The sequence below is a fragment of the Erpetoichthys calabaricus genome, chromosome 7 (genome assembly GCF_900747795.2).
Source record: "Erpetoichthys calabaricus chromosome 7, fErpCal1.3, whole genome shotgun sequence".
NCBI classification, from domain to species: domain Eukaryota; kingdom Metazoa; phylum Chordata; class Cladistia; order Polypteriformes; family Polypteridae; genus Erpetoichthys; species Erpetoichthys calabaricus.
In genome coordinates, this window is record NC_041400.2 from 25,642,674 (window position 1) to 25,660,268 (window position 17,595).

A 17,595-nucleotide genomic window follows, 5' to 3' on the forward strand; every position below is an offset into this window, starting at 1 on the left:
CGTCTGCTCAGATTCAGACAAATGCTGCAAAACTGACTGGACGATGCACAGTACAGATGGACAATGAGCCAAGACATACTGCAAAAAAAAACAAGTGCTTTCCAAGGAAAAGAAGTGGAATATTCTTCAATGGCCAAGTCAATCAACTGACCTCAACCTAACTGGACATGCATCACACATGCTGAAGTTAAATCTAATGGGAGAAAGTCCAACAAACAAGCAGGAACTGAAGATAGCTGCAGTAAAGGCCTGGCAAAGCATCACTAGGGTGGAAACCCAGTACCTGGAGATGGCCATGGGTTCCAGACTTCAGGCAGTCATTGACTGGAAAGGATTTTCAACCAAATATTGAAAATAAATAGTTTGTCCAAATACTTTTGAGCCCTTGAAAATAGGGGGACCATGTAGTGCTGGGCGGTATACCGGTTCATACCAAAAACTGTTTTTTATTTTTGTTATGATATGGATTTTTCTTATACCACAACACAGGTTCAAATAGCCTAAGCAACGTACGGAACGTGGCGCAGCGGGAAACTGTTTAAGGGGGGACCTTTTTCACTGCTGCACCACTAAACACGAATGCACGGAGTACATGCGTTAGTGGAGGTATTGAATGGTGAAAATAGACAGAGAACATTCTGAAACTGAAGCTGTAGCAGACGATAAAGTTGAACATGATGACACAGAAGAACCTATGCCAAAAAAAGGAGCTGTGTCTGTTGTCTGTAGATACTTTGGTTTTAAAAGGTCGGATGTGGACCATTATGTTCAAATGTGTGAATACTGTTTCTATACTACTAGATAATACTTCAAGCCAAATTGTACTTATTTTATTTTTTTTTCAATACTGTGTAATGCACCTGGGTACTGTGTAATAGTGTGATGACATGTTGAATTTATTCTCAACATTTCCACTTTAATCTCGACGCTTATGACGAGAATAAAGTTAAAATGTTGACTTTATTCTCGACATTTCTATTTTATTCTCGGCGTTTATGTTTATGTAGGTGAACGTACACCTGGGGACCCTTTACTGGAGCAGCACTACCGCCACACTACCGTGCATGTTTAATACCTGCTTTAATGCATTTCATCATTAAAATTTATCTTAGCAAAAATTTATCTTAGCATTCCACATTTTCAGATAGCAGGAATATCATGAAGTGAATGTATTCTGTGCAGCAATTGCTGCCAGCGCCTCCTCTTAGTGCAGAGGAAGTAAATTTAAGAAGCGCATAGCGATTAACAACTGAGTCGGGGAACACTTAACACAAAGCATTTAATGTGCTACATTAGCTTATGACAGGGTTTGAGAAAATCTAGTAAATTAAACATTGATTTTAGGATGAAGTTTAGTTGACAACATTCTACTTTAATGACAAAATAAACTATGAGAATAAAGTGGAAATGTCGACTTTAATCTCGACATATAGTTTTTTTTTCTTCACTGTGTCCATATTTTTTTTTTCTTCACTGTGGCCCTAATACGTTTCCGTAGGGCTATATCACAAATAGCATTATAAATGCAAGTTGCAGTTTTATTATTTATGTACATAGCTTAGCTTGAAGCAAGGTTCATTATTAATGCAGTTTGCCTTAATGATGGTTCAGTTGGTAAAGATGTCATCACCAAGTTGTACTTGTTTTATGTTATTTTATTTTAATTTGGTGAATACTGCGCAATGCTCCTGGGCTTTGAAGTCTTGGAAGTAATAGTATTATTACTGGAAGTTGCACTATTATTTATTGTATTGTTATTATTTATTAGTTTAAATATTATGCAGTTTAATGATGGTAAAGTTGTTTAAAAAGTCACTTTAACATGTCAGTGGACAGAGATTGTTAACATTAACAAAGTGTAGTTTGTTTACAAAAAATATTTACTATTTATTCCTTTTCTAAGACATGTTCAGTACAATACAACTTTTGACAAGCACCTCTGGATATTTTCCTAAGTCTAAATGCCTCTTTGTAAGGTTGAAAATATGTTGTCAAAATTTTAGTTTAAGTAGTTTGCAAACTTTGTTCAATAAAAAGGCTCTATATTTTGACTGCATCTGTCATGCAATGTGATTCCTTCTCTCCATTAGTGCCACTCCCTTGAAAACTATCACTTTATGGGGCCATGCAAACCTGTATTAATACTTGTGTGCACTTTAAAATGTTTTTTCTCATGACAGTGGAATAGGTTATTCTTAGCCAGTAATTGCAGTGGAAAATGTGGTTAACATCCACTCATGCATGGGAAAAAAATACCGTCCAATACCGTGAAACCGGTATAATTTTGAAAAATACAGTGATATAGAATTTTGGTCATACCGCCCAGCTAGGACCTAGGACTAGGACCATGTATATAGACAGCTGTCTTTTCTAAACAGCTCATACAATGTTTTGTTAATCCCCTTAAATTAAATCTGAAAATCTATACTTCAATCACATATTGATTGCTTTATTTCTAATCCTTTGTGGTGGTGTACAGAGCCAAAATTATGAAAATTGTGTTACTGGCCAAATACTTATGGACCCGACTGCATGTGAATGCCTGAGAGGCTTTCGGTATTTTAAAGAAATCTTTGCGGAGGCAGATGCAAAGTGACGCAAAAACGTGCCTGTGTCACCTGCGATAGAGTTAGAGAGTGACTTTGTGTTCGACGATTGGTCGGCAAAATGATGCGAAGTATAAAAGGCACTTCCTGCCTTGAGGGATCGTCTTTTGACTGAGTCGTGGTGGTGAGCGAGTGTTTGGTGTAACTCTGTCTTAACAGTACATCAAGCATAGGGGCTTGTGCCTTAATTTTTGTGTATATATATATATTTTTAGTACATATAGGTATAAATATCCCTTAGTAATAGTATAGTTTTGGTGGAGGTATTTATATGAATTGGGTTTGTGGTGCACTTTTTGTATATACACTGATTTTTCTCTTTATAGATATTTTTTGTGAATCATATTATTAGAAGAAATGTGTTTTGTATAGTATCTACTTGTCTGCGATTTTTGTTTTGGAAAACTGCCAAATTTTTGTGTTTATACATTTATTGTTTTTATTCCTTTTTCATTCGGGGACTTGCAACATTCACTGTAACTATTGTACAATTTCACCATTTTTTTTTGGGATATTGCTTCTTTGTGTTTTGTGTGTCAGTTGTGGTGAAGACTGTGTAAGACAGCCTATTTTACATGCACATGTAAATAAAAACCCACTTCTGTTTTGCTGTACACTCTTTTTGTGTCTGTGCCTCCTTGTCTAACACTTCTCATTTCTGGTCCCAATCAGTCCTAAACTACAGGATGCCCAGTGTGTATTCTGATGCCATCTTTCCCACTACAAGGGATATCACAACATGACACTACAAAAAGCACATAATAATGAATGTTGTTTGATATTGACAACATAGTAACCGTGTGCAAGTGGACAATAATGTTGGGTTTTTGAAAAATGCAAAGATTTGCTCTGATACAAATATCGCAGTGTAATCAGTTCATTTCAGATTTATTGTCACATGTATATAGTACAAAGAAATTTCTGTTTGCACACTCGAACAACTCTTTCCACATTGCCACCATTTGGTGACCTGAATCTCATAACATATGTTATATAAATTATAACATCAAAAAAAGTAATTGATAGTGAAACAGCTGAGTTTCCTTTTGCATACAATTTTATGAAATTGATGCTAAAATTTGTTTTGTTTACAGTTTGCATTTTTGAGAATTTTTTGGTAGGGTAGAAAAAATTATTATTTCTTCCTAAAGCACTGGTAACATTGGCAACACATTGAACCCCTTTTGGTTATATGGTAATTATTAACTATCCACAAATAATTATAGAATAAATTGCTAATAATGTAAGCATTATTGTTAAGTGTTACACAAATTGTTACATATGTATAACTATATCTATATCATGTTAAGTGGCTAGTCCGCACTGTCTCCTTCATACATGGAGTGGAAACTGTAAGTGGGATCTGTAGAAACTGTTTGTATTTTCCCTCCTGTCATATCTTTGGACCAGTTAAACTACATTACTCCATATCAATTCGTATACTGTATTTCTTCCTGTAGTATTTATAGAGAACGCATATAAACAGTCAAAAAGTGTCACAGTGTGGTTTAACAGTTTTAATTTAATGTCAAGGTGTAGTTAATGTTTACACAAAAAGCAGGAGTGTTAGATACGTGAACATTTAAGACTGACACTAGGGAACGTGTCCACTGCAGTTAGACAATACTATACTCTGGTAACGTTTGCTTGACCTTTTAAGAAGTGATGTAAATAAAGGATCCCTACTCTTATGTAAATCATCTGTAAAAAGTGCAGAAACGGCCAAAGAGGTATAGGTGATCCTAGTAGCACCAGAGAGAGCACTTGGCACTTAAGGGACTCATGCAGTTAGAGTAAGATGTCTTTAAATTAAAGACATCTAAATAAAGACAAAAAAATAAAACTAGTAGTTTTTAGAAGAGATTGACATATGCACACTTTTTATCAGCTGCTTAAATAAAGACAGTACAAATGTATAGCATAACTGGGCCACTTCTCTCAGTGGTTTCAATTGGTAAGTTGGAACAATGATGGTAGAGTCATATTAACAATTTTCTGGATAACCTTTTACCCCAGGTCTTATTAAAAATGCTTTTCAAGCCACTCCACTGCAAGTAAAAAATGCATTATGCCTGAAATGACCCAGCTATTTGATTTGCCTTGTTCTGCAGTCTACTATTTATAAATAAAGTGCATCCAATGTGTCCCCTTGAGAAAATTACAAATGATGAAAAAGAACTTGTCCAGTTGCCCCCACCTTTAATCTTACTTCTGATCTTTTCTTTTTCCCCCAGATCCATTAGCAAATTAAGCACAAATATTGCAGAAGGTGGCAGCTGTTTCATCATTCTAATGCTTATTCATTATATGAAGGGTACAGTTTACATAGCAATACTTAGCCATAATATGGATAGTAATAAAATATATTAACATTTAAATACATTTCAAAACTACATTTAAGATGTTATAAAATCCATTTAAGATATTTTTTACAGATATTTGATAAAACATGTATTTCAGGATATCATTAATGCATTTTACCACAAATTACTTTCCAGTATTTATTTATTTTGACATATTGGAATTCATTTTTAGATATTCTGTAATGTATATTGAATTACACATAAAAACACTTATAATTTATCTTAAAATAATCACAAGGTTCTGCTGAAAAACAGGACATTTTACAGGAATTTTTTTTTGATATATCTTGTAATGCATTTCATATAGTTTAAGGTAAATACATCATTTTAAAATGTCTGTAGTTAATTTTGAAATATCTCTAAACTTTTTATTTGACTTGCTGCAGTGGACAGTACATACTCTAGTACTTTCATTTTGTGGAAAGAAAAATCATATATTGGTAATTACTTTTTAATGCATTTTTTAATGCATATAATTTTTTTTGTATGCAGTATATGTATAATAATAAATAATTCATCTTCTACAGGGCTGAAAGAAAGTTGATAAAATAGGATAAGTTCAGGAAGCAGACTTAAGTAAAAAAAATTAAATACATTTTAATAATTTAAATAAATTTGCAAAAATCTCAAGTAAACTTTTTTCATGTTGTCATTATGGGGTGTTGTGTGTAGAATTCTGAGGAAAAAAATTAATCTATTTTGGAATAAGACTGTAACATAAGAAAATGTGGAAAAAGTGATGCACTGTGAATACTTTCCGGATGCACTGTATCTATGGAAAAAATCTCATGTTATTCATGTTGCATAATCCACATGTCAAGTCATCCAGTCATATGCTCGGAATGTTCAAAACACATGTATTTTTATTAAGATATTGCTAAATAAACAACTTCCGGAAAATACTACCATGAATGAAATTGAAATGACTCCAGACATGAATGAGCATTTGAATTGTAGCCCAGGTATTATAAGCATTAGAACTGAAAAGAGAACACTGATTTTGTGTGCTTAACTAACTTACCCACTTATAGTGCCATCTCAAAGCCACAACTGGGACCGAATAACTACAGCAATAACAGAAGTCAATCACTACCCTAGTAATATGTTTATACTTAGCTTGTAGTAAAGAATATTTCAGCATACAGATACACAGTCAAGCTCTGCTGGGAGACCCACAATGCCTGTAGAAGTCGACAGATCCTAACTTGGCAGTTAGTTAAGGTGCTCTCAATGCTGTAGCTGTTGTCTCCTCCAGATGCTTTAGTAGTGCGCAGAAGGTTGGAATGTCAGGTTGTGGACAATAGAAATTTCAAAGCCCCAGTGTTAACCAGATCAACAGCTGTGGTGCTCCAAATGTGTCCAGAGTCCAGCATTAGCAGATTCTCAAAATGTCAGGAGTGCTAACACATTTTATAATATATTTTTAACTGTGGTTTTTATTATACTGTTTTGGTACAGAGTTAACAAATTGGTTTCGAGCTATGAGTTTTGCCACCCTTTTTATGAAATTATCTGCAAAACAAAATTTTTTTTTTCCACCAGGGCCCAAGAAATACTTTTTCACAGATTTATATAGCACAAGAATAATATAAGTGCAAAGCTTATTAAATACACAAAGCATGGTGATGCACTAAATTTAATCTTTACTACTACATACAGAAGGGAAGATGGAAGACTAGTTATAATACAAATTTTGTTAAAAAAGCCTGATTAGCATGACTATCAACTACTAGTGAGACAACTCAGTTATTTATTTTTTAAGATAGATTTAACTACCTGAACACCAATTACATTATCTATTTCAATATCTTTATCTTTTTTTGTCATTGCACAGACTACAGTCTTATTTATGAAATATATGCAATTCGTTGCAGTAAATTAGCTTTAAGTGTGCCTTCATCTCCTTTTCCAGCTCATAGATTTTTATTTTGGAGTTACAATGGATGCAATTAGTAAGAAACTGCACTGTCTACATTGTGGTCTGCACATGTTGTTTAATCATTGAGAGTTTCAAAATTATATTTAATGGTTTTGATATTTGAGTAACAACCTTTACAAAATATAATAGCCCTACAGAAAGTAAATAGGTACTAAAATTAAAGCTACCTTTAATGATATTGTTACCAGTGGCAGTTGAAGTCACTAAATACATGGGGAGCACTGACTGAGTCTGGGTGGAGACCGTCATCACTAGTTTTGTTTCAGGTTTCATTTATGTATTTTTTTTCTCCATCTGTTGTAATTATGATTAATATGCCTTTACATTTTTAAGCATTAAAGATGAAGAAACATGGCCCCTTATCTAAAAGTGTTTCGTAATTAAGCATAAGCAGCACATGCAGCTGTTTTCACAATTAAATGCTAAGTGCTAACTATCAAATGTGGTCGTGCTTAACAACACAGAACTGATGTGGACATTATGCACTGTCTCCTACTGCAAAGTCCATGTAGTTTTGCTTAAGCAAGAAGATAAAGCCTTGGCTTAAATAGAACTGGTCATGTTTGATTTTGAGCTTTTCCAGTATAGCTATTAAACATGACATAGTGCAAAGACTCCTCATTGTTTTTGACACACACCTGTGAAATGTAGGTGAAGGAAGAGGAGAAAATAAAAAATGTTTTGCCATTTTTTGGGCCTACCTTGCTGTATAGTGGAGGGTCTGCCTTCATCATGTTTCCTCCAATATTCTCAATTCCATTTTCATTCCCTCTTTTCTACCTACTTTGTTAGGTACTACTGGTGAGCCATCATCCTGCTCTCAGCTCTAAGCATAGTATGGACCATAGTAGGACGCCGTGAATTCCTTAAAGCAAGAGACTTCCACATCAGAAGACATGGGGCTACCATTTTCAACTGATCTTTATAATTTATAATACCTCTGTGCCAGCTGTCTGTTTTGGTGCCACACAACAGGTACCAGGCCCAGTACATGTGATCCTCTCCATCATTAGGGCAAATTTTCAGTCTTACCTTAGGACTCCCAGAACACCCTTGGAAAAATATGCTAAGAATTGTTCTAGGAAGCCAAGCATACGAAAGGTGTAAATGAGCACCCTTAGGCATGTGTCATTTTTGCTTTACATAATTCCTGAGGGAGTACATTTCAAGCTAAGAAACAAATAGGATTTCCATTAAATCCAGAAAGAACGCAGACTTAGCATGCAGTCTTCCAGTCAGTACTTCTCTTGAAAATTCAAATTCTTAAATCAGTGAAAAATCCTAAAAAATTTTAATCTTGTTGAGTAAATCCTGGAAGTCCTAAGGAAGTAGATCTGTCCATGCAAATCATCAAAGATGTCTTGCAGAAAACATGGGGAAATAAAATGCAAGATATGCTTAACAAAGGTAATGTTCACCCCTTCGTGAGTACCTTTCTTTCATGGCTTCTATGCAAAAACCGCAATGAGCTGATTCGTATCAGTGGGACTCTCCTTGCTGTGAGGCTTTTTTGCTTCTTAGTTCCCCAACATTCCTTGATATGACCTCGTACGAGCAGCACGTTATTCGGTGTTCATATTTAAGCGCAAAGGGCATTGGGGTACCTAACGTTTGTGCAAGCAGTAATATATACACACAACTCTGTAAATGGTACAAACAATGACTATGCTATACCACAGGTTAATGTTAACAGATTTTTTTTTTGTTTGCGCTTCCAGTTGGAAAGACAGATTCTGATGCAAAACCAGATGCGGGAGCGACAAATGGCAATGCAGATTGCCTGGTCCAGAGAATTCCTGAAGTATTATGGAACCTTTTTTGGATTGGTGACTGTTGGATGTACACTAGGGTGAGCTTGTTTATTGTCATCTTTTCTAATTGAGAAATGTCAGTTATTTGCCAGAGCAATATATTCCATACTATATCAGTGACTGAGTCATCATTAAATTCTTTGCTTATCTTCCCTAATTGCTGTTCATTCTGCTTAGTTTGGTCTGTCACTCCTTTTTTCTTCTTTAACTTTGTTCCTCCCTTCTCCACCTATGTATCATATCGTATTTTACCACTGAACACAGTACCTCAGTTTTTTTTCTTTCATTAACGTGTTTGGGAGTACAAGTCCTCAAGTGGTAGATTCCAGATCAATGTCCTCTGATGGCAGTTTTCTGACTAAATTTGTAGTTGTGTTTGTCCCAAATTACCAAAGTTCTGCAGCTTTTAGTTTGCCACATAGGACAGTTGGTAATAGTGTGACACGTGTTCAAATAATTCTACAGACCAAATATCTTCGTTTTAAAGGTTTTAGTAAAATTTCAAAGCAAAACAGTTCACACAAAAAATAGAGAAAAAATTGATATTAAAAAAGTTCTTGTTTAAGCAAAGTTCTTTTTAAGGCTTATTTATCTTATTTCATTTCTCTCTAAGTTTGGTCATACAGTTGTATTCATGAAGAATGTTAAGCATGGTGAGAAAACTGTATGCCAATCTCCTATTTGCAAACTTATCTAACAGTCCATGCTGGTAGTGAGACTATTTCCTAACTGGCTTAATTAAAACTCAGTTTTACAGATATAGTTAAGAAAGTATTATTTCTTGTTAATTTACAGGGGGTCAAAGACTATACCATAATCTAAATAATTATGAGAAACTGATATTCTATTGAAATTAAGCAAACACTTAAGTGAATTTATATTAACATTAACTTTCTAAAATGGGCAGTTGGCAGTTTACCCTGGCAGATCCCCTCTACCTCCATTACATTAAATTGGGACGTTTCTATAAACTGCCATCTTCAGCTCTCTCCACAGATGTCCCATGGGGTTGGGCATTGTTTGGACCACTCAAGGACAGTCTGAGACATGTCCCAAATCTGTTCCAGCGTTGTCTTGGCTATATTCTTCAGATCATTGTTTGAGGTCTCTCTGTGAGGTTTTCTTCAAAGTCCTATCTGTATTTGGCTACATTCAACCTTCTGTCAATTCTGAACAGACTCCCTGTTCACCAGTCTCCCTGTCCCTGCTGCTAAGAAGATCTTTCATAGCATGATTCTGCCACTGCCATACTTCACCATAAGGATGGTATTAGGTAGGTGATAAGGAGTGCCTGGCCTTAGTCAGACATGGTGTTTGGAGTTCTGCCGAAAGAGTTCAGTTTTTGTCCCATCAGACCAGAAAATCTTCTTCCTCATGCTCCTAAGAGTCCTTTAAATGCTGTTTGGCAAACTCGAAATGGGCTGTCATATGTGCCTATTTGATGGAGAGCTGTTCATTCTTCTGATAGGTTCTCCCATCTCAGCAAAGGACTTCTGAAGCTCTGTTAGAGTTACCATTTAGTTCTTGGTCATATCCCCAACCAAAGCCGTTTTTGCTTGGTTACTCAGTTTGTCCGACTTTACTGACAACTTTAGAAAGAGTTCTGGTGTTTCCAAGCTGCTTCCATTTCACAGTTAATCAGGCCACTGTGTTTTTAGAAACATTCTAAGCTTTAGAAATAGTCTTAGACAAATGCCCTGGCCTGTGCCACACTGCAGTTTTATCATGGAGGTCTACAGACTTTTCCTTGGACATGTAGTGTGAGGTGTGTACCTTTCCAAACGATGTCCAACAACAACAACAACATTTATTTATATAGCACATTTTCATATAAAAAGTAGCTCAAAGTGCTTTACATAATGAAGAAAGGAAAAATAAAAGACAAAATAAGAAATTAAAATAAGGCAACATTAGTTAACATAGAAAAGGAGTAAGGTTCGATGGCCAGGGTGGACAGAAAAAACAAAAAAAAAAAAACTCCAGAAAGCTGGAGAAAAAAATAAAATCTGTAGGGGCTCCAGGCCACGAGACCGCCCAGTCCCCTCTGGGCATTCTACCTAACATAAATGAAATAGTCCTCTTTGTAGTTAGGGTTCTCACGGAGTCACTTGATGCTGGTGGTCATGCAGACTTCTGGCTTTTAATCCGTCATTGTTGGAGCATCATGGTACTTAGAGTAGATGGTGGTGGCACAAGCCACCACCAAAAGGACACCGGAAAAGGAAACAGAAGAGAGATTAGGGGTTAGTACAGATTTTAGAGCCACCATGAATAGTTACTATAATGAATTGGATATGCAGAGTATCAGGATTTAAATTACAGTGAAGTTATGAGAAGGCCATGTTAAAGTAATGTGTTTTCAGCAGTTTTTTAAAGTGCTCCACTTAGGGCTGCACGATTAATCTTTTTTTTCTCATGATAACGATATTTATGACCCACGATCAGTTAATAAATATCGTCGCGATTTTACAGTATAAAGACCAAACTGTTTTTTATGGGCTGAGTTTACGGATTGGACTGCGTCACTATGACGTTACTGCGTCTAGATTGCAAGCGCTTTCTGAAGCAGTAGAAGTCAATAGCAGCAATAACAGTCAGTCAGAATAAACATATGATGGTGGAGCAACGTGCAGAAGTGCGATCGTTAGTTCCTAAAAAGGGGTCATACTCAGTTGTCTGGAACTATTTCGATTTCGAGGTACGAGTCTTGTGCAAACTTTGCTCCTGTTCCGTCCAAACGTCCCAAGGTAACACAACAAACTTCATCAACCACCTTAAAAGCCACCACAAAGTACACTATCAAGAATTTCAACGACTGAAGGCACAAACAGCAACAACAAAAAATCACCAGCCATCCACAACACAGACAACAATATCAGGGACATTGTTCAACGCAATACCTTATCTGCCTAGCTCGCAAAGACACCGGGAAATAACAGAGGCAATCACGTACCATATAGCCAAGGATATGTGTCCAATAACCACCGTGAGCAGTGAGGGGTTTAAAAAAATGATCGCAACACTTGATAAAAGATATAGCATTCCCTCACGCAACCATTTTTCCAATGTTGCGCTGCCCTCGCTGTATGCGAAATGCCGAAAAGAAATAGAAAGAGAAATTCTCAGGCTCAGCCTTGAATATTTTGCTGCCACGACCGACTTATGGTCAAGCAGAACTGCGGAACCGTATTTGAGCTTGACAGTTCATTTTATTGACAGCGAGTTTGAGATGAAAAGCAAGCTTTTGCAAATATCGTTTTTCCCACAAGACCATACAGCGGAGTTTATTGCAGTGGGCCTCAAAGAAGTGATGTCCGCTTGGGGCTTGGTGGAAGAAAGACTTGTGTGCATCACAACGGACAACGCAGCTAATATGATTAAGGCAGCATCTGTGAATAACTGGCCGAGGATACACTGCTTTGGTCACAGACTTCATTTACCAAAGGAATAATCGTCATTATTAATCGTGATAAAAATTTTGAGCAAAATAATCGTGATAATCATTTTTTCTGTTATCGTGCAGCCCTAGCTCCACTGTATTAGCCTGGCGAATTCCTACTGGCAGGCTATTCCAGATTTTAGGTGCATAACAGTAGAAGGCCGCCTCACCACTTCTTTTAAGTTTTGCTTTTGGAATTCTAAGGAGACACTCAGTTGAGGATCTGAGGTTGCGATTTGGAATATAAGACGTCAGACATTCCAATATATAGGATGGGGCGAGATTATTTAAGGCTTTATAAACCATAAGCAAAATTTTAAAGTCAATCCTGAATGACACAGGTAACCAGTGTAGTGACATCAAAACTGGAGAGATGTGCTCGGATTTTCTTTTCCTAGTTAGGATTCTAGCAGCTGCGTTCTGCACTAGTTGCAAACGATTTATGTCTTTTTTGGGTAGTCCTGAGAGGAGTGCGTTACAGTAATCTAGTCGACTGAAAACAAACGCATGAACTAATTTCTCAGCATCTATCAATGATATAAGAGGTCTAACTTTTGCTATGTTTCTTAAGTGAAAAAATGCTGTCCTAGTGATCTGATTAATATGCGATTTAAAATTTAGATTACAGTCAACAGTTACCCCTAAGCTTTTTACCTCCGTTTTGACTTTTAATCCTAATGCTTCCAGTTTATTTCTAATAGCCTCATTGTATCCATTATTGCTAATCACTAAGATTTCAGTTTTCTCTTTATTTAACTTGAGAAAGTTACTATTCATCCATTCTGAAATACAAGTCAGACATTGTGTTAGTGAATCAAAAGATTTGGGGTCATCAGGTGCAATTGATAAATACAGTTGTGTGTCATCAGCATAGCTGTGGTAGCTCACGTTGTGCCCTGAGATAATCTGACCTAATGGAAGCCTATAGATTGAGAAGAGTAGCGGACCCAGGATAGAGCCTTGTGGAACACCATATAGGATATCATGTGTCTTTGAGTTGTAATTACCACAACTAACACAGAATTTTTTCCCTGCCAGGTAGGATTCAAACCAATTTAAGACACTGCCAGAGAGGCCCACCCACTGACTAAGGCGATTTTTAAGAATATTATGATCAATGGTGTCAAATGCGGCACTCAGATCTAAGAGGATGAGAACAGATAAATGGCCTCTGTCTGCATTTACCTGCAAGTCATTTACTACTTTAACGAGTGCAGTTTCTGTGCTGTGATTTGTTCTAAAACCTGACTGAAATTTATCAAGAATATCATGTTTATTAAGGTGCTCATTTAACTGCATAATGACTGCCTTCTCTAGAATTTTACTTAAGAAAGGCAGGTTAGAGATGGGTCTAAAATTTTCAAGAGCAGAGGGGTCGAGATTATTTTTCATAAGTAGGGGTTTAACTACAGCAGTCTTAAGATAGTCTGGGAAGACCCCGTATCTAATGATGAATTTACTATGTCAAGAACATTATCAATTAGCACGCCCGATACTTCTTTGAAAAAATTTGTTGGTATTGGGTCAAGGACGCAGGTGGAGGGTTTCATTTGAGAAATTATTTTATGTAAATCAGGTAAATCTATCCTAGTGAAAGAGTTCAATTTGTTTATAACGGAATACTGGGGTTTAGGAGGATCCGTAGTGTTGGGGAGATATACTATGTTATTTCTAATATCATTAATTTTTTGAATAAAAAATACAGCGATAGCCTCACAGGTTTTACTTGAAGTACTTAGGATGCATTCCTTTGAGTTACTTGGGTTTAACAGACGATCAATCGTAGAGAATAAGACTCTGGGATTACTAGCATTGTTATTTATAATCTTAGAGAAATAGCAGCGCCTCTCAAGACGGACTGTGTTATTGTATTGTTATTTTAACTTTTAATATTTCATAGTGGATAGTTAGTTTAGTCTTCCTCCATTTACGCTCAGCTCTACGGCATGTTCTCTTTAAATCAGACACTCTTTGGGTCTTCCATGGTATAACAATGCTAGAAGATTTTTTAACTGTCTTTTCAGGTGCAACTATGTCAACAGCAGCTCTCACCTTAGTATTAAATCTTTCCACCTTATTATTTACATTATCCTCACTATTATAGTTGGCACTATAAACGGACTGATTGCTTAGAATGTTTGTAAGTTTTAAAGCTGCTGATGAGTCAAAGAAGCGTTTTTTAACAATATGCTTCTCATGAGTGTTTTCTATCATTATTTCTATGTTAAAAAGTAGAAGAAAGTGGTCTGATAGACCACTATCAATGACCTGCTTTACATCAACCTTTAGTCCTTTAGTAATCACTAAGTCTAACGTATGACCTGCTTTATGTGTAGGCTGATTAACGAGCTGTCTCAAATCAAAAGAGTCCAGGAGGTTCATAAATTCTTTTACTTTTTGGTCGCACTGATTATCTCTATGAAAATTAAAGTCGCCGACTATTAAGAGTGTGTCATAGTTCGTAATTAAAATTGACATTAAGTCAGAGAATTCCTCAAAAAAAGACGCGTTGAATTTTGGAGGTCTATACACGGATAATACTAGAACGTGAGAATCTCCATGGATAACAACGGCGAGATACTCAAAGGACTTGAATTTACCAAAACTGACATCTTTTAATTGGCTTGAGTAAATGTTTGCCAAGCCACCGCCTTTCTTTCCTTGGCGATCTGCACGAGTAAAACTGTAATTCGGAGGTGCAGATTTGATTAAAACAGCTGCGCCATCTGAGCTAAGCCACGTTTCACTTAGTGCAATAAAATCTATTTTTTTATCACTAATAAGATCGTTGATAAAAAACGTCTTGTTAGTTAAAGCTCTAATATTTAATAGTGCCATATTTAATGTTTCGGAGGGGCAGAGATGAGTACTATGTGCGTTATTGATATTTGGAACAGGAACTAAGTTATTTTTATTAGCGCCATTCTGTGTGTATTTTTTGTTTAATCTATAATCTGTTTTTATAGTTTTAATACATTGTTCATCTAATGTAGTAATTTTAATTAAATTATTGGTGTTTATGCCGTATTGCCTAGATTGTCTACGTGCATCAAGATTGGTAATTACAGTATTTATGTTGTGCACTTTAATGGAAGATTTTATTAAACAATTATTATGTCCTAGCACAGCAGTAGCATTTCGGAAGGGGTTTAGAGCAAAGATAGATAGTCAAGATAAACGAATTACCTAGGTGGACTCCAATCAAGTTCTAGACACATGTCATTGTTAATTAAAGTAAACAGGCTGCACCTGACCACAGCAAAGAGATTTCATTTTTTGATTTTGAACACAATTTGCAAACCTTTTTGAAAAGATATTTTCACTTTGTCATTATGGGTTATTGAGTGTAGATTGATGGGCAAAAATAGCACATTTACCTATTTAAAATTAAATGTACAACACAGTAAAGTGTGTAGGAAATGTGTGGTTCTGAGTCTTTTCTGAATCCACTGGATAATCTCAGTGAGCGTCAGGCATTTTCTGCATGCTCCTGTGACTGTGTCATGTTTTCTAATATACCCAGTGACTCATTCCAACCAGTCTGCGACTTGCCCTGATTGATGATTTTTTTATTAGGGTTGGGCTTATGTGTGTGTAAAAGCTGAGAACCAATAAGCTCTCAGCTGGAAGAACAAAGCATATAATGCAGCTATGAGGAATAAGAAATGCTGTATTTTTGACTTCACAATAGAGGAGAAGCTCGCCTGTTTGATTTCTTGTATTTAATGTAAAATGACAGAATAGGGAAAAAAGAGACATGCTGTAACTGGAAAGTATTCTTACAGCAGTGGCTCTGTCAGGCAGCACATTATTGGCTGTCAGGGAAAGGGGCACGCTTGCAACTTTTTAGAAATGTGAAAATTTGTCATTCCCTATAGTTATTAGTTGTGTAATCTGATATTTTCAGACAAAGAGAATAGCAACGGCACTTGGCAAGTTTGACATCCCCTCTGGCTAGAAGTTGTGTAATGTGACTTTGGGTTGGGTTAGTTGCACTGCCGATCCAGTTAATTACACCTATTAAAATTACTAGTTACTGAAACTGCAACAGTATTAATTTTGTGTTGGGTCCATCCATGCTAATCCACCTTTAATACACATTGATCCCCTCCTAGGTGTATTATGTTGAGTGATCTGTCCTTGAACACCACTAGGTACATTTTTGTCTTTGATTTCAGTTGAAATGGGAACAGTAGCCCCCTTAATTCCATATATTTGCTTTCAGTGCCAGATAAAGTATCTGTGGGTCATTCTACTAAGCTCTTTTTACCTTTTTCATCTTTACGTATTTAATAATAATAATAATATAACTACGAAAGTTTACATCAAAACATACTTTATTTAAAAATAATGATTATGATCATCATCATTCTGGTGCAGTATGATTTCTCTCGACATGTGAATGACTAAACTCCTCGTGTGCAGAGTTTTTCTTTAAGAAATGGGTGTTCTTACTACTCAAACAAATCATGGCAGATGTCCAAAAAGTGTAATAGCTACAAAAAATAAACATCATGAAATGATTGAATATGGGTTACAATTTTTGTTCTTAGATGATACTGACAATAAATTATGAAATGAATGAAGTAGTCGGTATTATTCAAAAATAACACTTGGATAACCATAAATAAGGACCAATGCAAAAGAAAAAAAGTGTTTCTTTAAGCTTCAGGGGGTGGCAGCTTAGCTTTGGTGGCATGCAGGACGGGAATGCCAGGTGTGCAACATGCACCCCCTACATGTAGAGCACATACAGTCAGATACGATAGATACGACAGCAGGGGGCCTATTCAAGGTGGTTGCACTTCAGACTGTGTTATACTTTCCTGATCTCGTTATATTTGCAAACGCTCCTACTTTTTAGTACTGGTGTCAACTCTTTGGCACACGGTGTCATTAGCTTCATTTTCAACTGTCCCATTTCACCTGACCTGGTAGGTAATTTTTCAAAACCCCTATCAGCAAATCAAACAATCTATAAAAAGAAAAAGAAGTTACAGGAGTCTTTGCTAATAACATTTAAATTTATTTTTTCTATTGCTTTTTAAATAAACCATTCTTGCTTTTATTGTGACACTACATTTAACCATCTACTCCTTTTCTTTTATCTTGCTGCCTGTATTTACTTGTTTACATTTTAAATAAACTTACTTTGTAAAGTGCTTTGCGATATTACAATAAAAATGTTTTACTAAATAATACCTGTTTCAACTAACAATTTCATTTATTTTGATTACCAGGGCATTGAAAAAAAACAGACCAGCCATGCTTGTCCCTCTGGTTCCTCTGAGCTTGATTTTATTATACCAAGCAGATATGGCATATGGGACTTTATTGACAAGAATGAAAGGTACTGTACATAATATTTAAAAGTCATCTCTAATGCCAAAATTAAACACGATGCAGAGAATACCCATACACTTCTAATTTTGAAAGC

At 36.0% G+C, this 17,595-nt stretch overlaps 1 protein-coding gene across 1 annotated transcript in view; it reads left to right on the forward strand.

Moving 5' to 3' along the window:
* plgrkt (plasminogen receptor, C-terminal lysine transmembrane protein) overlaps window positions 1-17,595 on the forward strand; it is a 66,813-nt gene that overhangs the window by 47,573 nt on the left and 1,645 nt on the right. Inside the window, exons 3-4 of the mRNA XM_028804944.2 lie at window positions 8,627-8,757; window positions 17,399-17,508. Of these exons, the coding sequence (XP_028660777.1) occupies window positions 8,627-8,757; window positions 17,399-17,508 (241 nt within the window). The remainder of the gene's footprint in view (window positions 1-8,626; window positions 8,758-17,398; window positions 17,509-17,595) is intronic.